Source organism: Syzygium oleosum, unplaced genomic scaffold, assembly GCF_021117445.2.
Source record: "Syzygium oleosum isolate NSW1041296 unplaced genomic scaffold, Sole_v2.1 Sole_v2.06, whole genome shotgun sequence".
NCBI classification, from domain to species: domain Eukaryota; kingdom Viridiplantae; phylum Streptophyta; class Magnoliopsida; order Myrtales; family Myrtaceae; genus Syzygium; species Syzygium oleosum.
Genome location: NW_026607490.1, coordinates 11,233,863 through 11,258,450, shown reverse-complemented (window position 1 = coordinate 11,258,450; position 24,588 = coordinate 11,233,863). Strand labels below are relative to the sequence as shown.

At 40.2% G+C, this 24,588-nt stretch overlaps 3 protein-coding genes across 5 annotated transcripts; all 3 read right to left on the bottom strand.

Moving 5' to 3' along the window:
- Window positions 1–916: 916 nt before the first annotated feature.
- On the bottom strand, window positions 917–4,166 carry LOC115690608 (uncharacterized). 3 transcript variants are annotated; one of them, XM_056312196.1, is made up of 4 exons: window positions 3,538–4,165; window positions 3,130–3,336; window positions 1,422–3,060; window positions 917–1,298 (listed from the first exon to the last, which is right to left on the bottom strand). In XM_056312196.1, the coding sequence occupies exons 1-3, from the start codon at window positions 3,885–3,887 to the stop codon at window positions 1,440–1,442; spliced, it is 2,178 nt and encodes a 725-aa protein (XP_056168171.1). In that variant the 5' UTR covers window positions 3,888–4,165; the 3' UTR covers window positions 917–1,298; window positions 1,422–1,439. The 3 variants fall into 3 exon arrangements, with proteins under 3 accessions (XP_056168171.1, XP_030472879.1, XP_030472877.1); XM_030617019.2 differs by having other exon boundaries at window positions 1,432–3,336; window positions 3,538–4,166; XM_030617017.2 differs by having other exon boundaries at window positions 1,422–3,336; window positions 3,538–4,164.
- A 2,622-nt stretch (window positions 4,167–6,788) lies between these two features.
- On the bottom strand, window positions 6,789–12,476 carry LOC115690591 (uncharacterized). Its single transcript, XM_056312733.1, has 11 exons — window positions 12,390–12,476; window positions 10,082–10,201; window positions 9,728–9,817; window positions 9,524–9,639; window positions 9,106–9,205; window positions 8,663–8,734; window positions 8,538–8,585; window positions 8,336–8,413; window positions 8,020–8,258; window positions 7,581–7,684; window positions 6,789–6,928 (listed from the first exon to the last, which is right to left on the bottom strand). Exons 1-11 carry the CDS (start codon window positions 12,474–12,476, stop codon window positions 6,789–6,791), a joined length of 1,194 nt encoding a protein of 397 aa, XP_056168708.1.
- Window positions 12,477–14,440: 1,964 nt separating this feature from the next.
- LOC115690619 (uncharacterized) lies at window positions 14,441–20,920 on the bottom strand. Its single transcript, XM_030617030.2, has 17 exons — window positions 20,474–20,920; window positions 20,198–20,295; window positions 19,285–19,404; window positions 18,898–18,987; window positions 18,694–18,809; window positions 18,253–18,352; window positions 17,814–17,885; window positions 17,690–17,737; window positions 17,478–17,555; window positions 17,280–17,399; window positions 16,869–16,974; window positions 16,061–16,224; window positions 15,621–15,755; window positions 15,306–15,436; window positions 15,103–15,165; window positions 14,920–14,998; window positions 14,441–14,832 (listed from the first exon to the last, which is right to left on the bottom strand). The coding sequence occupies exons 1-17, from the start codon at window positions 20,805–20,807 to the stop codon at window positions 14,767–14,769; spliced, it is 1,920 nt and encodes a 639-aa protein (XP_030472890.1). The 5' UTR covers window positions 20,808–20,920; the 3' UTR covers window positions 14,441–14,766.
- Between the last annotated feature and the right edge of the window lie 3,668 nt (window positions 20,921–24,588).

The following is a 24,588-nucleotide window of genomic DNA, read 5'->3' as shown; positions in this document are numbered from 1 at the left end:
ATCCCACCTTTTCACGTTATAATTCGTTAAAAAGAAAGGGTATTCCTACATTTGTAGATACGTATATACAAAAGTGAAGACGAAATACTCTGCCGTTACATTCCTAGCAAGTAGCAACCTTACTAATCGAAATTTATTGCACTATGGAAAGATCGAATATGACACTTTTGATTAGAGGTGATCAGTTCCCGGTCCGATCCAGTTCCGAGGTGAAACGGGGAACTGGACTAGACCACTGGTTCTGGTCCGGTCCAATGGAACCGGTCACTATTTTTTTTCCCACTATTTGATATTATCTTTTTGTGTTGAATTAAGTGAAGACAAATAAAAAAAACGTGCTACACTTAGAGTTTGATTCGTATTTTACTAGTTTTTTTGAAGAAATAAAAAAAAAAGGTATGTGTAGTCAGTCCGGTTCTCTTTGAAACCGGGAACCGGACCGCCTAGACATCGGTCCCACTTTTAGAAAGCAGGAACTAGACCGACTCTCTCAGGAACCTGACCAAACCAGCCGGTTCGTTCTGAGTAGATCCTGATTTGGGCGGTCCGTTTTGCACACCCTTTCTTTCGATAGTATAGTGAGGTGAGTGATCCTCCCGTGATGATCAAAGAGATTCGATTGTCGTGTCACATCTAGTGATTTGATTATCGTATCCACTTGCTCTCAAATTATGCTCTGCTCACAACATAAGATTAAAGATCAAGATGGTTTCAATGAAAATATTTTTCATTCATTCACTTTTATAAGCAATTCAAGTGATAATATTTAGATAAATGTTTTTCGAATACCAAACGGAGCCTAATACCGGAACAAACTTGTTGCCTGAGCTTAAGATTAAAGTCAAGGGATCCAAACTTATAAAACCCAGAAAAGAAATAATGACCTCAAAACAGTGAAAAGGCAGCAAAGAAAAGAGACGATGATATCCTTCTTTCCAACACAAGTCTTAAAACCCTCAAAGCAAATGCATGTCTTAGACAGGCATGAGCAAGCACAAGTTATTTCCAAGTGCAGGGAAAAACAAATGGATCGAATTCAATAGGATAAATAGCTATTTCTCTGCCTACCTGCAAGAAGAACAGTAAAAAACTTGACTGGCAAGAAGCTTCAAGGACTCCTAGATTCCTAAGAAAAGTGTTTTGAGATCTATCTCTAACAATCAGAAGCAAAATTCAAATACAGCATTTACATCTTTCTTTCTTGAAATGCAGTTCACCAACCACCAAGCATCGCGGTTTCTGTGTTTCCCCATGTCTCCACAGCAATCAGTCCTATGTTCAGTGGATAACCCCGGATCCTGTTCCAAACCACATTTAAGTTCATTTAGCATAGAAAAGAATTTCTTTACATTAGCCTGGCAGATAACATAATTCTTGGATTTGGAAACAGAGTAACCCTCCAGAGGAGAATATTTGCTTACTCTATCTTACAATGTGGACTAGGGAGAGGCCCTGCACGTCTTTTTATTATGGCCAAGGCCTTTGCACTTGCTGCACTGGAGTTGGCGTTTAATCAGGTCTACCGATTCAAACGGCTTCATCTTCGGCCGGCCAGGTGGCCGTTTCGTAGGAGGTGGAGTCACGGTAACAACTGCTTCAGCCGATTCGCTCAAAACCGGCTTATCTACGTTCGGGACGGGGTTTATTGACTCAGCATAGGTAAGGCGGTAAGTTTCGACCGTGAAGTATCTGGAGCAGAAGTCATAAGTGCTTCTGTCGATGCAGTCGAAGACGGCAATAGCATGGCAACAGGGCAAACCTGTCAGTTGCCATCCCTTACAGCTGCAGTCCCAATGATCGACATCGACAATATCAACAGAATCTCCACGAACTTCAAAGGTGCTACCTTCCGAGAGTAACACCTGAAGTGAATGCGACAGTGAAGCTTCCATTTGGAGCTTCTCCTCCATAGACAGGGTTAACTTCGACCCCCACTGACTGGAATCAACTCGACGTGCATATATGGATTCCATCATCCTTCCTCGTAAAGTATCAATCATCTGTGTGATCGGCAGTTCGTGTGCCTCTGATACCCAACTATAGAACTCTTGCCCGAAGTCTGATGTCATGTGGTTATACCTTGCTCCGGCGAAGAACGCATTCGCCCAATGCTCCGGCTCACTCTGTACAACCCAATCGTAAGCATCGGGAGAAATACCCCTTATGTTCTCAACTGCACGCTGAAACCCCTCAAGCCTTGGTGCATGAGCCGCAGCATAAAAATCATTAATCATGAATCGCCTTGCTTCATGAGAAAACTGCCCCTTCAAATCCTTGTTAAGTTTTTCAACGAGATGGCGCAGGCAGTAGCTGTGGCAGCAGTTGTCAAATATCTCAGCCAGAGATTTCTTCAATCCATTCTGAAAATCTGCAACAAAAGTGATCTGCTGAGAGGTGGAAATTGCAGATTTCAGCTCTTGCAGAAACCAATGCCAGTTATCCTCAGTTTCATCATCTACTACGGCAATAGCTACAGGAAATATTCCGTCGTCCCCATCAATAGACGTAGCAGACAAGAGCATTCCCTGGTATTTTGAGTTAAGAACTGTGCTATCGAGAAACAGAAGAGGGCGACAACCCTGTTGGAAGCCGGATATCGAGGCATGAAATGAGACAAATAGACGGTGGAAGCTCGAGTCCTCCTTGGTTGTAAAGGAAGCGAAGCTGCCTGGATTCGTTTCCTTTATCTTATCACAGAAAAAGGGCAAAAGTTTATAAGCCTCTTTATAGGAGCCTTGAAGCTGCTCCCTCGCAATTTCTTTTGCACGCCATGCTTGAGAATAATTCAATTGAATACCATACTCCCTCCGGATATCATCAGCAATGTCTTTTGGCCTATAATTCGGAGAAACTTTCAACTTTTCCTTTATAATGCTCCCAACCCAGCCTCTTGTTGCCCGATACCCAGCTTTAACAGTGGCTCCTTCACATGTATGCTCCGCATTCATTTTCTTGATGCAAACCAACTGAGTCGTTGCTAGCCTAGACGCATATATCCGCCACGGGCAACCCTCGGACTTGCATTTCACGCTAACACGATGACTGTCGTTCTTCTTATATCTGTAAGCGAAGCCATGCGCTATCGAGTATTTATGCAAGGCTTCTCTGAACTCGCTAAAGCTATTAAACCTTTGATCCACACCCGTGATGGTATTCTCCCACTGCGTCGCGGCTCTACGATGCTTCTCATCACTGGAACTCGCGGGGATGCTGCATAGAGGCCGCCCATCGCACACGTCCAAGTCAAGCCGGTCGCTCGTGTTGGTCATATCGTACGCCGCATCGACGGGCACGACCAGTGGAACCACCTGTTCCGACACCGTCGTCCTGCTCGACCTGCACAGCCAAGCGCCTCAAGTATCTCAGCCTAAGACCCTTCAACACATACAGCAATTATTCTCATTGTTGGCATCAGTTCACAAGGGTAACATCACAATGTCCAGTTCAATCACCACAACTCATCGGAAAATCAAAATGTCGGATTGACAACCCAGCTGCACAATACCGAACAAATAGAGAGGACCCAGTAATCACTACCTACTAGCGGGCATGTTGGACAGGTTCCCGGCCGCGGCTTCCTCCGACATCACGAACACGTCGACGGTGCCGGAATCCCCGAGGAAGCTCACCATCCGCTGCAAGTCCTTGTCTTTGGAGATCGTGATCAGGGTCTTCTTGTTCCCGGGGAGGAAGTACTTGATCGTCATCGCGTCGGCGGCGCCGCAGCCGAACATCTCGGCGACCTCCGCCCTGAAGTCGTCCAGCTGGGTCTGCTGGTCGATGTCGATCGCGTACGCCTCGCCCCCGGCGTAGGACAGCGCCCCGTCCTTGTCGGCCACGAACTCGCCCCCCGACTGGCATATCGCTATCACCTTCTTCGCCGCCATGGCCCAAGGAGGGTCCGAGGGCCGAGGGCCGAGGACCAATCAAACAGCAAGAAGGATCGAAACCAGGGTGGGGTTTCACCGGAATCGCGCGTCAGCCCACGATTTCAGGCGATACTGGGTAGCCGTACGCGAAGTTCTCCATCGACCCTTTCGTTGGAAGATGAAGGAGGAGATGAAGGAGATGGAGATGGCGCAGGCGATTCGAAACCCTAGGGGGCTGAGGCTGAAGGAGGAGGAGGAGGAGGAGGAAGACGGAGGAGGCTACGTCACGGTTTAGGGCTCGTTTTGCTTGTTTTAAGGTGTATTAAGCAAAGATGACACGAATGATCCCTTAATTTTGGTTCAGCGTAAAATTCGATCCATGAATTTTTAATTTTGTTAAATATGGTATTTGAACTTTAGCTTAATATGTTATGCCGTCCTTGAATTTTTTGTACATGTTCAATTTAGTCATCGGGCTGTCAAAATGTTCGATCTTATTTCGTTAATGGAAGGACAACATTGAATATTTTCATATAGTTCAAGGGCAAAATTAAACATATACCAAAATTTCGAGGACCACGTTGAATATGTTAAAATTTTAGGGACCATAGTGCATACCGTGGTAAAATTCACGGACTATATTGAACAAATTAAAAGTGAAGGGATCACATTGCATGTCAGGCCAACATTCGTGATTATTTGTATTATTATCCCTAAGCATTGCAAAGCCTTTTCTTTTCTTTGGAGTAAAACCCTAAAAATTGTCTTTTATCAAGGGCAATTTACTGATGTAATATGATGAAGTAGTATAAATAAATAAAAAGTTTCGGTAATTTTTCATCAACAAAACAGCAAGGATTTTTTTAGGGACATTGATCATTTTATTATTATCATTTCATCTTTGATTATATTTTCTTATTTGAACGTTTTTGTTATATAAATATGTATAGTATAAATTGAACAACAGTCTCAATGAGTGAAAAAACTCTTTTTAGCAGGGTGACATTTACTTTCTGTTTTCACTAAATAATTTCAACGAAAAGGAAACAAAGAAAAGCTAACTTCTTGCATAATAATCAAGCAGGTTCTGGAAAAAAGGCGATAAATGTTTTTTCTCAAATTTTCCGAATACAACTCAGCAGGATTAACGTATGAAGGGTTGTGTTTTTCGCATCCAAATTTAATGAAATTTCTTTGAATCAGCTTTATGATTGATGAATTACATACATGGATATTATATGACATTTTCTCTTGCTTGACTTTCGATGTCGGCGATGTTCTTATAACCCATCAATTAAAAATTTCCTCTTATTTTTCAGGAACACACAAAATACAAAAAAAAAGAAGAAAAGAAAAAGATTGTCATGAGATTTGAATAAAAAGTTAGGTAAGTTCTATTGGGATTGATTGGATAAAAGTTTAGACCAGATACAAGCATCTGTTGGAGACGGTCAAAGTAGCACTACAGGAGGCAATTTTCACCCATTGTCTGTATTGTACAAGGTACATTGTTCACACCAACTACTGTCGTTCTTCAGCACATGCACACACTCCTCTGTGCCGCCGAATCCGACTTCATCGTAATGCTGCAATGACACGTTCGATCCTAGTTATCGACCGAGAGCACCTTGATCGGCCAATGCTTTTGAGGACAAGAGTCGTGCGCAAGCGACTGCATCGAAAGAACACAAACGTGAACCGTGTCAGCACAAGTCCGAGCAGGAAAAAGGGGAAATGAGAGAAGCTGAGGCGATTACTGTACCTGTTCCTGCGACCGGAAGCAAATGAAGGGCGTGTAGTGTAGGAAGTTTGAAACTCTTGACGTGTAGATATCAGCATACCTGCATTTTGTTAAATGTTGAGCCAAACCATGAGATTCTTGATTGCTCCTGTATATGATTGTGGATTAAGATTGCATTTCAAAGGGGAGAAAGGAAGTACTTCTCAATTTGTCTCATGAAGTGGCTTTTATCCCATAGACCTGCTCGCGACAGAAAGCCCCACCTAATGACAATTCAAGAACAAGCGAATTACTCCTGTAACGTCGCAACTGTGATGGGAGAGCGCAAACAAACGAGTCAACTATTTATCATGATTGGATCAGAGTTTCTGCAACTTAAGCCGATCAAGTGTCGCACCTTCTATTGAAGAGCTCGCCGTCTGTTTCTAACAGCGGTGCTATTTTCTCGTCTAGTCTTTGCATGACAGTCAGTAACTTCTGCATGCTTTCAGTGAGTTCCTGCTTGCCCATGTTTGTCGCAGCTAGTGTCTGGATGTTCATAGAAAAGCGGATCAAGGACATTCAACATTGCAAGATATCGCCCGTATAACTAATAACTTCTGGATACTAGGCCAAAGACGAGAAGATAGAGATGTTGAATGGAACTATTGCAGAGGTTAGAAGAAGATAACAGCATTAAAGGGCTCACATAGTTCCTTAGCCAAAAGAAGGCTAAATAGCCTTACTTACCTGTGCTGGACGCCCTTTATTTCGCCTCTGTGAAGTGAGCCAAAGCTGGTTAAGAAGATCCCCGACAATCTCTTTTTGGTTTATGAGATCTAACAATGTGGCTCTGTGATCTCGGCTTCGAATTAAAGCGCTACACTGCACTGTCAACAGCTTTGTTAGAGAAAGCGAAAGTTGAGAATATGCAAGCATTGCACCATAGCCATGGAAAACTCCTGTACATGACCAAAACCATTTCTACACATTACGATTCATGACTACTGTATGTTAGCTGAAACTTTCTTCTATCCTAAAGATTTGTTGCTGCATTACTATGCCTCTGACTGCAAAGGAACGACCGATAAGAAGAAATCGTGAATTCCTACAAATATTTTTGTGTAGTTTGGTCAGATATGCATATGTAGTATAATAAAGTAGACTGTTACTAACCTCCTCCTCCAATTCTCGACAGATTAATGCCGTTCTCCATCGTAAATGAACTTTGGACTGACTGACATCTGTGTACATATGGTCACCCACATATAATATTCCATCGCCGTGTATATCGAGAGAATCTCTACCATCTGAGCACTTCCCCCGGAATACAAGCCCCCTGCATCAGTGGAACATTTAAGTGGAGAAAACGCAAGCTATCACAACATGTCAAACAGAATACTAAGGCATCCTCAGAAAAGAGGGGAGAAAGCTTTCTCTGGCTCACTTCTGACAAATTAGCACTCTTCACAAAAAGCATTCCTTGTACTTGAAGCACGTAAAAAATAACAAGACCCAACTGAAGAAACAGTCATTCAGGTGAAATTTTACATTCGTTGCTGCATCTGATGGGATAAGATTAAAATTAACAAGCAATGCAGTAGATTTCCTCGACGTGTTGATGATGATCAAGGCATCCTAACTATTGTCCGCTACTAGGAAAAAAGAAACTTCACCCTCTTAGAAATACATTCTGTTAACAATGCCCTCCACGCTAGGAAAATTTTTGCCATCTCGATTCACAAAAGAGTCATGATGCTGGACTTCTTATAAGCAACGGCATGAAATAACCTCATTTATTTCAACTTTCTTCTATCCCCAAACCTTTCTAGAGTTATTTTTTCTAGCGTATATAAGCACTTTCTGTGTTATCTGATAACGACAAGGGTAGTGATGAAAGATGCCTTTTCAAACAATAAAACTACGCTGCAGAAGAAGAGCAACTCACTGACAACACATGGCATGAGTTGAATAGGATGGAGATAGATCACCTGTACGAGCCATGAAACTAGGACGCATCAGACCCTCACTGGTGACCACTTCGTACATTGGATGTGACGTCCGGAAAAACTCAGGCTTCCTCGCTGAAAATAACCTGCAATGCGAGAAAATGATGTATATATGCATAGTGGACACTTGATTGTCTGGAGGTTATTCTGAAAAGTCGGCAAATGCGAACTATATCCAAGAATGAGAGAGAGCAGCTGGATTCCTTTAAGGATTATTTGGACGGTGAAATTTTCAAAATCACCACAAACGAACTTTCGCCTTCCATCTCGCAAAAGGTTGAGTGTTCGAATCCCGGGCGCCGCAGGGTGACTTAACCGGTGGCACGTGTGTGGTGGCTAGCACGTGTCGCCCCCAGGGTTTACTCCCCGGCTGTCGGCCGTGCGGGGGTTCCCTGGGTTATAAAAAAAAAAAAAAAAAAACTTTCGCCTTCCATTATGTGCATTCAAAATAAACTCTTGACCATAGCTTATTTCTTGAGAGCTCTTAATGATGTAATGCAGCCAGAGCAAATAGTAAGTCATCGAAATGGATCCACTTACAACGTCGAACAGATCACGCCAGTCCTTATCATTAGGTAGAAATCTGTTAAAGGAATGCTTCATCATTTTGTCTGTGTAATGAAAATCTGAGTTGGTGATAAGCAGAAGTTTTTTACCCGCCTGATGCAAGAAAGATGACAGTAAAATGAGAGTATGATATCTCCACCTACTTTATTGGGGGCAGTAACAAGCCATACCTCCTTCTGATCCAACAGGGCTAGAGGTAGTTCCGGATCAGGCTCCACAAACAGTTCAGGCTTAGACATTATCTCACTCTGCATAAATGCTAGCAGTAGTCGGTTTCTCTAACGCCTTAAGAAGTACATCAATAGCTTTGTGTGTGTATATATATGTACACGCAAACACACATGCCCATGCGCACACGGATATAGCCATTACCTTCAGCTGACCTTCCGCATGAGCCCTGACGAGAGCCTTTTTAACGGCCTGAGGACAATTTCATGAGTCAATAAGAGATGTGATGAAAATCAACCATTGTTGAGAATTTAACAGAGGGACAATGCCTTGAAAAGCCCTTTATAGTCGAGCGGACCAACTTCTGCTGCTACAGATCCATCATCCAATCTATCAACCATCTGGTAGCACCCAAAGATATGTTAACAAGTGTTGCGTATTGGGAAAAAGTCCCCCTCTCAAATTAGGCAAGGAATCAAGAGTTATTCAGCACTAAAAACTGAAAAAGTGGGGGAGGGGGCGGGAAGAGAAGCATTGAAAATGGACAAGCTGTCAATAGTTCAACATAATGAGAGAAGCAGAAGCAGTGAGATCAATGCGAAAATGCAGATTCAGCCAACAACAAAAATTTAGACCTGAAGAGCGGACAAAAAACAAAGGAAAATAGGACATCCAGTGCGCTAAAGAAGATATTTTCCGGCTGAAGACAGATGGCTTTTTATTAAGATTCAAACACAAGAGTAGACAGTATGATGATCATTGCAGAAATTACTTGCATATAAGCCACAGCTTCTGAGACGGAGAAAAGCGTATTAAGGAACTTCCATCGATCTTCTTTCCGCAAATCCACCGGTTCCCTCCCGTAAATCTCACTTCAATGAGACAAAGCGAATAGATGTCAGAAATACTAATCAAGTTACAGCAGAAGAGAAATTCCAAACATATGGAACCAACTTAAAATCCAAGTTTGGAAGATTGATACTCGTGATATAATCATAAGGCACACCTATAGGCGAATCTAGATAATCTGCTTGAAAGAGCCATGTTTAGTATCTTTAGTTTTCTGCAGTGTCTCAAAAGATTTTAAAGACATAATAGCTCATTGAATTTACTCATATGGAAGATATGATCATCTGACTCGTATTCTCCAACATAAGTTGTCACTTAACAAAGAACGGCAACCATCCTACCTCACAGCTTGGGTAGATAACATCTGTGTGCCATGCATGGCCCTCTTCACGTAACCAAACCGATCAGCCTTAACCAAATTACCACGCTCTTTGTCTATGACCAGACCTCTGATTACCTAATGCCAGAAGTTCATCAGAAAAACTAAGTTCCTGCAGATGGAACCCGTAAACTGAAGAGCTGTCATCACAGAGGAAGATCCTCACCAAGTCCGGGTCAGATGATAGTCCATCAACAGGAAAACCCGTGCTCTTCAAATTTTCCATGCAGTAATCGTAAGCACGCCCTTCCCATGCCTGTCAGAATACGATGTGACAAGAAACTATACAACAGCTAAAACTTGAGAAATTGAATTAAAGACTATCCACAAGGATTCAACACTTGCAAAAACTTTCATGGTTAGCACCTTATATATTCTAAGTTAGCTTAGAGATCTCTACGACTAGTTACCTCATTAGATAAAACTACTTTCAGGACATGGTTCCGTCAAATCACATAGACTACAGGTTTTAACAATTTCTCCCAGTCACTCTTGATGTGTATAGGGGAATAGAAATTACCATCACATTGTAGTGCATCAAAGTGTAGTCCATGTCGTAGCCAATGGTACTTATAGATCGAAGATTCAATGTACGGCTACAGAATATTCCACGAGGAGAATATCTACATAAAGAAGGACTCTGCACGTTACAAGAATTTGTAGCGTAAGTATTAGCAATAACTATTCTAGCAAAAAAAAAGTATTAGCAATAACTATCCCCCAGGCCACGGGCCTATGGAACATCCTTTGCAATAAATCAAGCCCCCAGAAACAGGTCCATGTGAGGCAGATCACATGAGCAGAGTTAAGTGCATATGGTCCAAATGGGTCGTGTCACAAGTTCAGGCATTAACTTCAAGTAGATAAAAGAAGTGAAATTGATACTTGATAAAGAAAAGAACTTGAGAGGGAGAGAGAGAGAGAGAGAGCTCAACTAACAGGAATACCCAATTTTGTTAAAAGATACTCAGCTTCATCAGCTTTCATTTTGGCCACTTCCTCAATTGGGCCATTTAATGTGGCCTGACCATCAATTCCTCCACACAAAACCCAATTGAAATCACATTATTCCTAATCAATACCCACCGTCTAAAGCGCCATCACTAGGCAACAATCCCAAGACGAAACCCAAAAGCAAGAATTGGGGAAAAAAGAAGAAGCAAGAAGTCAGAATTCCAACGCACAAAACGCACCCACACAACCATCATCTCATTGTCGTCCCCAAGCAAACAACAGAAGCCAACAAAAAAACCTCCCAAAACCCTCAAGGTGCTCCATTTTCATGTTCAAATCGCCCTTAGTGCTCTCCCCAAGGTAATTGACGTTGCACGTGCTTGACGACGTCGGTAGAACACTTCCCCACCACCACCACCCCGGTGGGCTTCTCACTTGTATTCTTGTGTCACGGGCCGGTTGATTTAACGTTTTCTTATGATGTGGCCTTAAGAATTGCTTCCTAAGTCAGTTTCTCACCACACTCGCGATAGAGAAACTTTTAGAGAGAGAATCTATCGAATTCTATTACTTGATTGAACTTATACAAATGATGGGAGGGGACTCTATATATACAAGTACATTTATAATTATAACAATAGATCTCCTTTTAATCTTGTTGAAAGTATGTCTTGACTTTGAGTTCGGAAAGGAAATTTTCCAAATTCAAATTCCTAATTTGAATAGTTTTTATGGTTGGATTTGGTTTCCTAATACGAATAGGTTTCCTATTTTGGATCAAGATTTTATGATTTATGATGAGGAAATCCACTTTAGCCAAGGTTGGCAATTTGTTTCCATGTCACAAGCATAACGTGTCAAGTTATTCAAAATCTGTATATTTGTCACGAATATAGCACATTTACTCAATGTCAAACATTGGAAATAAAGCCTCCAAGAGGTTGGCTGCCTTGGTAAGGGTGTAGGACTTGGGGTCCCAGGTCCCAAGTTCGAGTCCTCTCTGCCGCGTAGCCTTGTCATACTCTTGACTTACATGGAGGCTAGTTTGTGGGGTCAGATTAGCTCTCCTCCGGTTGGTGCCTGGCCGGTCGGACCCTTATAGTGCGGCCGGTGCGGGAGTCCGGATTATCAAAAAAAAAAAACCATTGGAAATAAATACACCAATATGAAATATTCACTGGACATTTTAAAACTTAAATAACACAGTACAACAGGTGTAACACCTTCCATATTTGGATTTTGCATGAGCGGCTGAATGTGAATCGTTTCAATTAATATGATTCTGTGTTGGATGACCGCTTGCCATTCGAATTTGAATTCACTCTCCATTTTTCTAACACTCCTGTAGCACTTGCACTTAAGCAGGACCTTATATCATGCTAGAAACATAGGAAGTGGACTCATGTCAAACATAAAATCTGAGACCACGAGCCAAAGAGAGAGACATAAGCATATGGTCCAAATGGGTCATGTCACATGTTCCTACATTGACTTCAAGTAGTTAAAGGAGTGAAATTGATACATGATAAAGAAAAGAACTTAAGAGGGAGAGAGGGCTCAACTAACAGGTATACCCAATTTAGTTAAAAGATCCTCAGCTTCCATTTTGGCCACTTACTCAATTGGGCCTTCTAATGTGACCTGACCATCAGTTCCTGCTCACAAAACCCAATTGAAATCACATGATTCCCAATCAACACCCCACCTTCTAAAGCACCATCACTGGGCAACAATCCCAAGACGAAACACAAAAGCAAGAATTAGGGAAAAAAGAAGAAGCAAGAACTCAAAATTCCAAGCCACAAAGCACGCCCACATAACCATCAGTTCATTGTCGTCCTCTAGCAAACAACAGAAGCCAACAAAAAACCCACCAAAAGCTCAGGGTGCTCCATTTTCACGTTCAAATCGCCCTTAGTGCTTTCTCTGAGGTAATTGATGTCGCACTTGCTCGAAGACATTGTGTAAAACACTTCCCCACCGCCACCACCCCGGCGGGCTTCTCACTTACACTCCTGTGTCACGGGCTGGTTGATCTAGTATTCCTTTACTCATGTGGCCTTAGAATTTTTTTCTAAGTGAGTTTCTCATTACACTCAATGAGACTTTTAGAGAAAGAAACTCTGAAATTCTTGAAATTTTCATCAGAGATAACTGTTATTGTAAATGGTAGAGTAACTTCGATCATGTCCTACTGCTCCTATATATAGGGAGGGAGTGGGCGTAATGGTTGCTTGAGGATAATCACGAATCAACCATCTCTCTTCGTAATCTTCTTAATCCTCTTTCCACTACAACTTCCATTCCTTCTCCATTCCCTTCATCAATTCGAAATGGCTCCAAAATCTCGCACCTCACGCAAACAAAGTGGAACTCGCAAATCCACTCGAGCTGCTACCATTTTATCCAAAGCCCCCAAGGGACCATATGAAATCGACCAAAGACAATAGCCGGAAGAAACTTCAGAGGGGACACCAAGCATGAGTGTACCCACAACTCAAGTTCTTGGAGAACATGGAGGATCAGCAACGACCGGCACCTCTCAACGATCTGGAACTAAAGGATAAACCTCTACTTCTAGTACTCTGTCTTGACCATTCCTACTCAAGTCGCCAGTGAACCTGCTCAATCTAGCACTTTGGCACCACAGCAAGTGCTGACTCTACAGCACCTGTTCGAAGAGTTCTCGAAGACCCAAAAGCTCACGTGTCGCCCCTGTCCTGACAATGCTGCACTTGAACGTCGAGCACCAGCCCCTACTCCTATTGAAGTGACTGAACCTTCTCGCACCAATAAAGGAAGGAAAAAGCCACTGAAGAATCCTGAACTGAAAGTTAGGAGGAATTAGCCTATGCTATTGAACATCAGATGCTCATTGAGCAACTTCTTGAGGATTTACCTCAACCTATCATGCCATCCACCCAGGAAACACCTAATCAAGCAGCAGACCAACCTGAAGCCACGATAGAGCACAACGAGGCACCCACTGAAACCGAAGAAGTTTGAGAACAAAAGGGGCGCGAAGATGACGATGATCGAGTATTCCAGTTTTTTGAACCCACTATTGGATTTGAACTTGATGATTCGCTTGGTTCTAATCTCTTTCTCTGCGAAGATCACAAATTGGCTATTCAATCTTTTCTAACTTGTGGTCCTATTCCTCATCATTTTTTTTACTTTGATTGTCGGACTCTTAGAATTCTCATGATAGAATTCTCTGAGGATTAATCAAATTTAAAATGAATCTTCTAACATCGTGCGAGTTCAGGATTTGGAAGAACCCGAGTCGATCGAGGACCATTGGTTCCCAACTCCCAACTCGAGATTACCTCTAAAAACCCATCTTGCCGGAGGGTCGCGAAAGGGTGACATTTACTTTTTGTTTTCATTGAATAATTGGAAAAAAAAAAAAAAAGAGCTATCGTCTCGCATGATAATTGAACAATTTTGGAAAAAGCCGAGGTATGTATTCCTCAAAATTTTTGAATAAAACTTAGCGGGATAAACATAAGATGGGCTGTGTTTCCTAGCTCCAATTCGAAGAAATTTCTTTGAATCTGCTTATTGATGAAGCACTAATACGAATATTATATACATTTAATTTCGCTCAATTTTCATTATTATCAATATCCATAACTTATAAAGTTAATACCACGAAAAACCCCAAACTAAATACGCTTGTGATAAATTTACCCAAAACTAATTTTTTAACCATGAAAAAATCTCAAACTAATACATTACACATTTCTTCCGTCGAATGGAAAAAACTTTGACCCATGTAATCCATATAAGAATGCTTCCCCATATATTGTCACTCGAGTTACATCAGTTTGAAAACTATCATGAGATTATGGAGAAGTCATCAACATTCCTACTTTTCAGGAACATACAAAATACAATAAATAAAAAAAAGATTGTCATGAGATTTGAATAAAAAGTTGGGTAAGTTCTACTATAATTGATTGAATAAAAGTTTAGACTAGATACAAGCATCTGCTGTTTATCATAGTTCTTATTTTCTTTTTCCCTAAATGAAGACGGTCAAAGTAGCACTACGGGAGGTAGTATTCACCCATTGTCTGTATTGTACAAGGTACATTATTCACACCAATTACTGTTATTCTTAAGCACATACACACTCCTCTGAGCCGCAGTCCGAGTCTCCCGCGACTTTAAGAGGATACTCCTTTCTGATGATAAAAGTTATCGCGAATCCGACTTCATCATAATGCTACAGTGACATGTTCAATCTTAGTTATCGACCAAGAGCCCATTGATTGGCCCATGTTTTTGAGAATAAGAGTCGTGTGCGAGCGACTGCATCAAAAGAACACGAACATGAACCACGTCAGCACAAGTCCAAGCAGAAAAAGGGAAATGAGAGAGCTGAGGCAATTACGGTACCTGTTCCTGTGACCGGAAGTACATGAAGGGCGTGTAGTTTAGGAAATTCGAAACTCTTGATGTGTATATATCAGCATACCTGCGTTTGTTAATGTTGAGCCAAACATTCATGAGACTTTGAAGTTTGATTGCTCCTATACAAGATTGTGGATTGGAATGCATTTCAAAGGGGACAAAACGTACTTCTCAATTTGTCTCATCAAGTGGCTTTTATCCCATAGACCTGCTCGCGACAAAAAGCCCCACCTAATGACAAGTCAAGAACGAGCAAATTACTTTTGTAACGTCTCAACTGTGATGGGAGAGCACAAATGAACGAGTTGACTATTTAAATATATCATGATTGAATCATAGTTTCTGCAACTTAAGCCAATCAAGCGCCGCACCTTCTATTGAAAAGCTCGCCATCTGTTTCTAATAACGGTGCTATTTTCCCGTCTAGTCTTTGCATGACAATCAGTAACTTCTGCATGCTTTCAGTGAGTTCCTGATCCTCCATGCTTGTCGCAGCTAGTGTCTGGATATTCAGAGAAAAGCGGATCAAGGATGTGCAACATTGCAAGATATCACCCTCATAATTGATAACTTTAAGAAGATAGATATGTCGAATGGAGCTACTATAGAGGTTAGAAGAAGAAAACAGTATTTTAGGGCTCACATAGTTGCTTCGCCAAGAACAAAGGCTAAATAGCCTTACTTACCTGCGCTGGACGCCCTTTATTTCGCCTCTGTGAAGCGAGCCGAAGCTGGTTAAAGAGATCCCCAACCACCTCTTTTTGGTTTATGAAGTCTATCAACGTGGCTCTGTGATCTTGGCTTTGAATTAAAGCTTTATACTGTAGTGTCAAAAGCTTTGTTAGAGAAACCGAAAGTTGAGAATACGCAAGCATTGCAACATAGCCATGGAAAACCTTTATACATGACCAAAAACATTTCCAAACATTACGATTTATGACTACTATATGAGATTATAAAATCCCCATCAGCTGAAACTTTCTTTTTTTCCAAAGAATGTTGCTGCATTACTATGCCTCTGACCACAAAGGAACGACCAATAAGAAGAAATCATGAATTCCTAAAAATATTTGTGTAGTTTGGTCAGATATGCATATATAGTATAATAAAGTACACTGTCACTAACCTCCTCCTCCAATTCTCGACAGATTAATGCCGTTCTCCATCGTAAATGAACTTTGGACTGACTGACATCCGTGTATATATGGTCACCCACATATAATATTTCATCGCCATGTATACCGAGAGAATTCTCTATCATTTGAGCACTACCCCCGGAATACAAGCCCCCTGCATCAGTGGAACATATAAGTGGAGAAAATGCAAGCTGTCACAAGGTCAAATAGAATACTAAGGCATTTTCAGAAAAAAGGTAAAAAAGCTTTCTCTGGCTCACTTCTGACAAATTAGCACTCTTTACAAAAAGCATTCCTTGTACGACGTGAAAAATAACAAGACCCAACTGAAGAAACAGTCATTCAATTGAAATTTCACCTTCGTTACTGCATCTGATGGGATAAACTTCAAAATTAACTAGCAATGCAGTAAATCTCCTCCATTTGTTGATGATGATGAAGGCATCCTAACTATCCTCTGCTACTAGGAAAATAAACTTCACCCTCTTAAAAATACATACTGTTAACAATGCCCTCCGTGCTAGGAAAATTTTGCCATCTCGGTTATGGCAAGGGTCACTAATGCTGGACTTCTTATAAGCAACAGCATGAAAAACCCTCATTTACTTTAACTTTTCCTCTGTCCACAAACCTTTCTAGATTTCTTTTTTCTAGCATATATAAGCAATTTCTTTGGTAACTGATGACAACAAGGGTAGTAATGAAAGATGCCTTTCAAACAATAAAACTGCGATGCCAAACATGAGCATCTCATTGACAACACATGGCACGAATTGAAAAGGATGGGAGATAGATCACCTGTATGAGCCTTGAAACAAGGACGCATAAGACCCTCACCAGTGACCACTTCGTACATTGGATGTGACATCTGGAAAAACTCAGGCTTCCTTGCTGAAACAATAACCTGCAATACGAGAAAATGATGTATATATACATAGTGCACACTTGATTGTCTGGTGGTTATTCTGAAAAGTCAGCATATTTCGTTTTATTGCAAGATGCAAACTATATCCAAGAATGAGAGAGAGCAGCTGGATTTCTTTAAGAATTATTTGGATGGTAAAATTTTCAAAATCACCACAAACGAACTTTCCCCTTCCATTATGTGCGTGCAAAATAAACTCTTGACCAGAGCTTATTTCTTGAGAGCTCTTAATGATGTAATGCAACCAGAGCAAATAGTAAGTACTCAGAAATGGATCCACTTACAATGTCGAATAGATCACGCCAGTCCATATCATTAGGGAGAAATCTGTTGAAGGAATGCTTCATCATTTTGTCTGTGTAATGAAAATCTGAGTTGGTGATAAGCAGAAGCTTTTTACCCGCCTGATGCAAGAAAGAGAACAGTAAATTGAGAGTATAATATCTCCACCTACTTTATTGGGGGCCAGAAACAAGCCATACCTCCTTCTGATCCAACAGGGCTAGAGGTAGCTCCGGATCAGGCTCCACAAACAGTTCAGGCTTAGACATTATCTCACTCTGCATAAATGCTAGTAACAGTCAGTTTCTCTAATACCATAAGAAGTACATCGATGGCTTTGTGTGTACGTGCGCACATGCACGTGCGTACATGCAAACACACACGCCCATGCACACACGCATATAGTCATTACCTTCAGCTGACCTTCCACATGAGCCCTGAAGAGAGCCTTTCCAACGGCCTGAGGACAATTCATGAGTCAATAAGAGATGTGATGAAAATTCACCATTGTTGAGAGCTAAACAGAGGGACATTGCCTTGAAAAGCCCCTTATAGTCGAGCGTACCAACTTCTGCTGCTACAGATCCATCATCCAATCTATCAACCATCTGGTAGCACCCAAAGATATGTTAACAAGAGTTTCATATTGGGAAAAATGTCTGCCTCTCAAATTTGGCAAGGAATAAAGAGTTATTCAGTACTATAAAACTGAAGAAGTGGGGGAGGGGGCAGGAAGAGAAGTATTGAAAATGGACAAGCTATCAAGAGTTCAACATAATGAGAGAAGCAGAAAAAGTTAGATCAATGGAAAGGTGCGGTTCAGCTGACAACATAAATTCTACCCAAAGAAAGGACAAAAGCAAATGAAAATAGGACATTCAGTGTGCTGAAGAAGTTTTCTGCCTGAAGACAGATGGCTTTTTTATAAGATTCAAACACAATATTAGACAGTATGATGATTATTGCAAAAATTACTTGCATATAAGCCACAGCTTCTGAGACGGAGAAAAGCGTATTGAGGAACTCCCATCGACTTTCTTTCCGCAAATCCACCAGTTCCCTCCCGTAAATCTCACTTCAATGAGTCAAAGCGAATAGATGTCAGAAATACTAATCAAGTTACAGCAGAAGAGAGATTCAAAACTTATGGAAAGGAGGATTGATACTTGTGATATAATCATAAGGCACACCTATAGACGAATCTAGATAATCTGCTTGAAAGAGCCATGTTTGGTTTCTTTAGTTCCTTGCAGTGCCTCTATAGATTTTGGAGACATAATAGCCCATTGAATTTGCTCATATGGAAGATATAATCATTTGACTCGTATTCTCCAACATAAGTTGTCACTTAACAAAGAAAGGCAACCATCCTGCCGATTTTAAATTTGTCAATGGACTTTATAGTGTAAACCCTACCTCACAGCTCGGGTAGATAACATCTGTGTGCCATGCATGGCCCTCTTCACGTAACCAAACCGATCAGCCTTAACCAAATTACCACGTTCTTTGTCTATGACCAGACCTCTGATTACCTAATGACAGAAGTTCATCAGAAAAACTTAGTTCCAGCAGATGGATCCTGTAAACTGAAGAGCTGTCATCACCGAGGAAGATCCTCACCAAGTCCGGGTCAAATGATAGTCCATCGACAGGAAAACCCATGTTCTTCAAATTCTCCATGCAGTAATCGTAAGCACGCCCTTCCCATGCCTGTCAGAATACGATGTGAGAAGAAACTATACAACAGGTAAAACTAGAGAAATAAAATAAAAGACTATCCCTAAGGATTCAACACTTGCAAAAACTTTCATGGTAGACAACTAAAATTACAAAAGTCAAATTAAAGTAATTAGTAAGTTCTATATTCTAAGTTGGCTTAAAGATCTCTACGACTAGTAACATTATAGATAAACTACTTTCAGGATATGGTTTGTTAAATCACATAGACTACAGGTTTTAACAATCTCTCCCGGTCAATCTTGATATGTATAGGGGAATAGAGATTACCATCACATTGTAGTGCATCAAAGTGTAGTCCATGTCGTAGCCAATGGCACTTATAGATCGAAGATTCAATGTACGGGTACAAAATATTCCACGAGGAGAATATCTACACAGAAAAGGACTCTGCACATTGCAAGAATTTGTAGCATAAGCATTAGCAATAACTATCCCCCAGGCCACGGGCCTATGGAACATCCTTTGCAATAAATCAAGCCCACGGAAATAGATCCATGTGAGGCAGATCACAATTCACAGCACAATGTTCAATATAGATAGAAAGGTAGAAATTAAATTAGAACACAATTGCATTAACTGGCAGGAAAACAACATCTCAGATGTCATGATTTATAATGAGGAAATCCACTTTAGCCAGGGTTGGCAATTTGTTTCTATGTCACAAGCATAACATGTCAAGCTATACAAACTCTGTACATTTGTCACTAATATATAGCACATTTACTCAGTGTCAAACGTTGGAAATTCAAACACCAATATGAAACATTCACTGGACATGATAAAACTTGAACAGCACGGTGCAACAGGTGTAACACCTTTCATATTTGGATTTTGCATGAGCAGCTGAATGTGAATTATTTACATTAACATGCTTCTGTGTTGAATGACTGCTTGCTCTTAGAATTTGAAACCACTCTCCATTTTTTTAACACTCCTGTAGCACTTAAGCAGGACCTTATATCATGCTAAAAACAGAGGAAATGGACTCATGTCAAGCATGGAATCTGAGACCACGAGCCAATGAGAGAGACATAAGCAGCCTAAAGTGCATATGGTCCAAATGGGTCGTGTCACATGTTCAGGCATTAACTTCAAGTAGATAAAGAAGTGAAATTGACACTTGATAAAGAAAAGAACTTGAGAGGGAGAGAGAGAGAGAGAGAGAGACAGCACGACTAACAGGAATACCCAATTTTCTTAATAGATCCTCAGCTTCATCAGCTTCCATTTTGGCCACTTCCTCAATTGGGCCTTCTAATGTGACCTGACCATCAACTCCTGCACACAAAACCAGACTGAAATCACACAGGCAACAATCCCGAGACGAAACACAAAAGCAAGGGAAAGAAAGAAGAAGCAAGAACTCAGAATTCCAATCCCACAAAACACACCCCACACAACCATCACTTCACGGCCCTCCCCAAGCAAACAACACAAGCCAACCGAAAACACCCACCGAAAGCCTCAAGGTGCTCCCTTTTCACGTTCAAATCGCCCTTCGTGCTCTCCCCGAGGTAGTCGACGTCGCACTTGCTCGACGACGTCGCGTAGAACACTTCCCCACCGCCACCGCCGCCCCCGCCCCCGGCGGCGGCGGGCTTCTCGCTCACGCTCCCGCCGCACCGGCACTTGAGCAGGTTCACGCCGACGCCGAAGCCCCGAGCGAAACTGGGTCTCAGCGCGAGGACGCCACGGTTCTTGACGGAGCGAGAGGCCATGGAGACATGGGTGGTCTCGCCGTGACGAGAGAACCCGAAGGAGAGCTCCGGCGGGGATGGCGCGGCACGCATTTTCTTGAAAGATGGGTCGCGGCGAAAAGTCGGAGAAAGAGAGAGAGAGAGAGAGAGAGAGAGGAAGTGAGAAGAGCACGACGACGACGACAGCGACGACGACGGTGCGAGAGCTTGAGGAGAATCTGATAAAATATCTGAACTCTTTGCATACATATATATAAGTGTGAGGATTTCGGAGAATCTTTGTTTCTTGGGAAGACGACTTTACTTAATTGTTTTTACATTTGGGTTAATACCACGAAAAATCATAAATTGATACATTTATGATAAATTTATACTAAATTGATCTTTCGACCACCAAAAATCTCAAATCGGTACATTTTTTACAAATTTACCTTCCGTTAAATTGGATTAGTACAACGAAAATCACAAACCGGTACACTTATGACAAACGGAGAGTAAAACCTCAAACTGGTACACCTGTCAACTGCTACATATCATCAAACTCAGAAATTTGGCGATAAAATTTAATGGAAACTAGCGGAGGGTAAAATTGTCACAGATGTACCTGTTTAGGGTTTTTGGTTGTCAAAAAATTAGTTTGGAGTAAATTTATCACAAATGTACCGGTTTGAAATTTTTCGTGATATTAACCCTTTGACACTTTACCCACCACACATGATAAAAAGTTGAGATCTTGCCTCCAAACTCTTTTTCGATTCTCGAACCCTAAATCACAAAAGAATCTTGATAATAGTATGAAGATTAAAAAAGGGAAAAATCATCAAAAATCATAAATATATCCACTGTGACATATTTACCTTAAATTTTTTTTTGTGACATAAAAAATCTCAAGCTTGTAACTATGTAACACATTTACCCTCGATTGAAGTTCCGTTAATAAGAAGTGTTAAAAATCTATTTACATGGATGCCAAAAATCAAATCGTATGTGACATTTAAGTGAAATAAAAACGACGTTATTTCAATTGAAAAATCATCTAATGGAACCTTGACGGAGGGTAAATGTGTTATATAAGTAAAAGTTTAAATTTTTTATATCACAAGAAAAATTTTAAGGTAAATGTGTCATAGTGAGCATAGTTTATGATTTTTTATGGCTTTTTTCCTAAAAATATGTTCGACATATATTTATATATAGAGATTTGCAAACTTATTCTTTTTTAACATGCCGTAGATAAAAACACAAATTTCATCGCATAATTAATACTTTTTTATCGAGTGCCTTAAGAACACTTCTTAATTAAATTCATCACGAAATAGGGCTATAAGTAAGCTTGTGATTTTAATCTAGAATTCTTACCTCTGGCACATTGATGGGATTGTGATAGCTAACTTATTTATTTCGGGATATTACTTGGACAAATCAAATGATTAAGAGTTAAATATCGAGGAAAGGACATCGCAACTATATAATTTCCGCACAATGCTCACTTGAGCATCGTATCAGTTAAAAGAATTAATATAATGAAAAATCCAAAATTAGTACAAACTACTTTTTGGGTCACCAAAAACCCTACATTGGCAAATTTAACTCTAATTAATTTTTAGGCTACCAAAAATCCTAAACTAGTACACTTGTGATAAATTTACCCTAAACTGATATGAATTTTCACGTGGACTTGTTATGCCAATTGAGTTATTGCCATGTGTCAGCCAACTCAGCAATTTCACAATAAAATTTAATGGAAGCTAAGAGAGGATAAATTTGTCACGAGTAATGAAAGATATCTTTCTACCACATATAGAGTAGTGAATATCTTCAAGAAATGAAGCTTTTTACCAAATTCGCATAAATACCACGAGTAATCCTTTTTGTTGGGGGAGAAAAATGTAATTTTCACGCAATTACATATGGTTCGTCGCACTAAAGACAAAATGAAGATATATGGTATAAATATAAAGTAATTGCTAATTTCAAATATAAATTAATTTAAACATTTAGTGCATTAATTTGTTGAAATTAATAAACAAATCTACGAGAAAATTGTCCAAAAAGTCATAAACTTATTACACTTCTGCCAATTTAGTCTTAAACTTTTAAATTTTGTCAATTGAGTCTTAAACCTTTTTATATTTTGACTATTGAGTCCATTAGGCCAATTTGGGTCGGAATTCACTAATGCGGACGCTAGTCGTCCTACGTGGCATGGCCGCCATTAATGTGGACAATTTTTAATAATATTGTTGTATTTTTTTCAATTTTTAATTAAATTTTCAAGTTTTTTCTTCTTTTTTGTTCCTTTCTTCTTCCTCCTTTTGCCGGGGACCGACCACTAGCCATAGGTGATGACTAGTCGCTAGCCATGGCCGGATGGGTTGGCCTCGCTTGGCCGAGGGTCGCCATCGCCCGCCATAAGTGAGCCCCAGTGAGGGCTCCCTCGCCTAGGCCAGGGTGGCCTTGTCGAGCATTGCCTTCTCTCGAGCAACGCCCGGTCAGGCTGCCTTGACCTGGGCGAGGGTCAACCTTACCCAAGCCAAATCTGGTGAGGTCGACCCTCACCCAAGCTAGGGTGGCCTCATTGGACGTCACCTTCACCTGGGCAATGGTGACCCTTGATTAGGTGAGGGCGACCCACCTAGGCATGGTTGGTGGCCAAATGACTGGCAAAAGGAGGAAGAAGAAAGGAAAAGAAAAAGAAAGAAAAAAAATTAGAAAAAATCGAAAGAAATTTGAAAATATTAATAAAAATTGTCTACGAGCCGACCATGTCACATAGGACGGTCGGCGTCCATGTTAGCAAATTCAGTCAAAAATTGGCCAAATGGACTCAATTGGTAAATTGGTAAAAGGTTTGAGACTCAATTGGCAAAATTGAAAGGTTTATGATTAAATTGATAAAAGTACAATATGCTTAAGACTTTTTGGACAGTTTACCCCCAAATCCACTTAGGCTACGTTTGATTGTTTAGATTTCTAGTCAGAATAAAATTAGATAGGATATGATATGAAATCCAAGGGATTTACTATATCCTATCTACTGTTTGGTGAATCGCAGTAATAAAGCCGGATATTTTCATATATTAATATATACATTATTTGCTATGAATGTTATATCAGTATAAATGAACCTAAAAATTACACAAACGGAGATGATAAAAATTTCTTGCGACACTCTTACCTATTTCATTTTTATTTATTTATTATTATTTTTCCCTCTCTTTTTTAATTATTTTCTTTTTTATTTCTTCCCCTTCCATCATTCTCTAATAAAATTTTATTGAATAGTAAACTATACAAATATGCCTAACATATGTAATAAATATAAATACTAAATGTGTATATATATATATATGAAATTTATATAATAAGATAGAAAGAAACTTTAATATATAAATAAAAATAAGAATAAATAAAAACGAATTTATTGTTATTTTGAATTTTTTAAAATTTAAATATTATTTATATTCAAATATTATTTTAATTTTATTAATTTAACAAGTTTGTTATTCGATAAAAATAACTTTTATATTACGTATATTAAAAATCCTATCCACCTTTATCCCACCTCCCCCTTGGGATAATTTTATCCGGGCTATATCCTTCCTATATTCGACTTTATTCTATCTTAAGTACACACCAAACACAGGATATGATAAAATTTATCTTATTCCGAATTTTATCCCTATTACCAAACGTAGCCTTAGTTTAAAAGAGCAGCTTAAATATTAAGTAGTGAATCTTTTCCCTCGTAAATGCAATTTTGACCACTTCCCAAAACACATTTACCACGAAGTGAATATTTTTACCGATATCAACACTGAATTTACCGCCAAATATATATTTTTAGCACGTAAAGATTCGTGAATCGTTTATA

Coding starts and splice junctions, on each gene's coding strand:
- LOC115690608 (XM_030617019.2), bottom strand. CDS start 3,887: ATGGCGGCGAAGAAGGTGATAGCGATATGCCAGTCGGGGGGCGAGTTC. Junction 3,337..3,537: donor TCCAACATGCCCGCTAGTAG/GTAGTGATTACT, acceptor TTGGCTGTGCAG/GTCGAGCAGGACGACGGTGT.
- LOC115690591 (XM_056312733.1), bottom strand. CDS start 12,476: ATGTCTTCGAGCAAGTGCGACATCAATTACCTCAGAGAAAGCACTAAG. Junction 10,202..12,389: donor TGGAGCACCCTGAGCTTTTG/GTGGGTTTTTTG, acceptor TGTAACGTGCAG/AGTCCTTCTTTATGTAGATA. Junction 8,735..9,105: donor AAGCTGTGGCTTATATGCAA/GTAATTTCTGCA, acceptor GGGTGCTACCAG/ATGGTTGATAGATTGGATGA.
- LOC115690619 (XM_030617030.2), bottom strand. CDS start 20,807: ATGCGTGCCGCGCCATCCCCGCCGGAGCTCTCCTTCGGGTTCTCTCGT. Junction 14,999..15,102: donor TTGATGAGACAAATTGAGAA/GTACGTTTTGTC, acceptor TAACAAACGCAG/GTATGCTGATATATACACAT. Junction 14,833..14,919: donor ACTTCCGGTCACAGGAACAG/GTACCGTAATTG, acceptor CTTTTGATGCAG/TCGCTCGCACACGACTCTTA.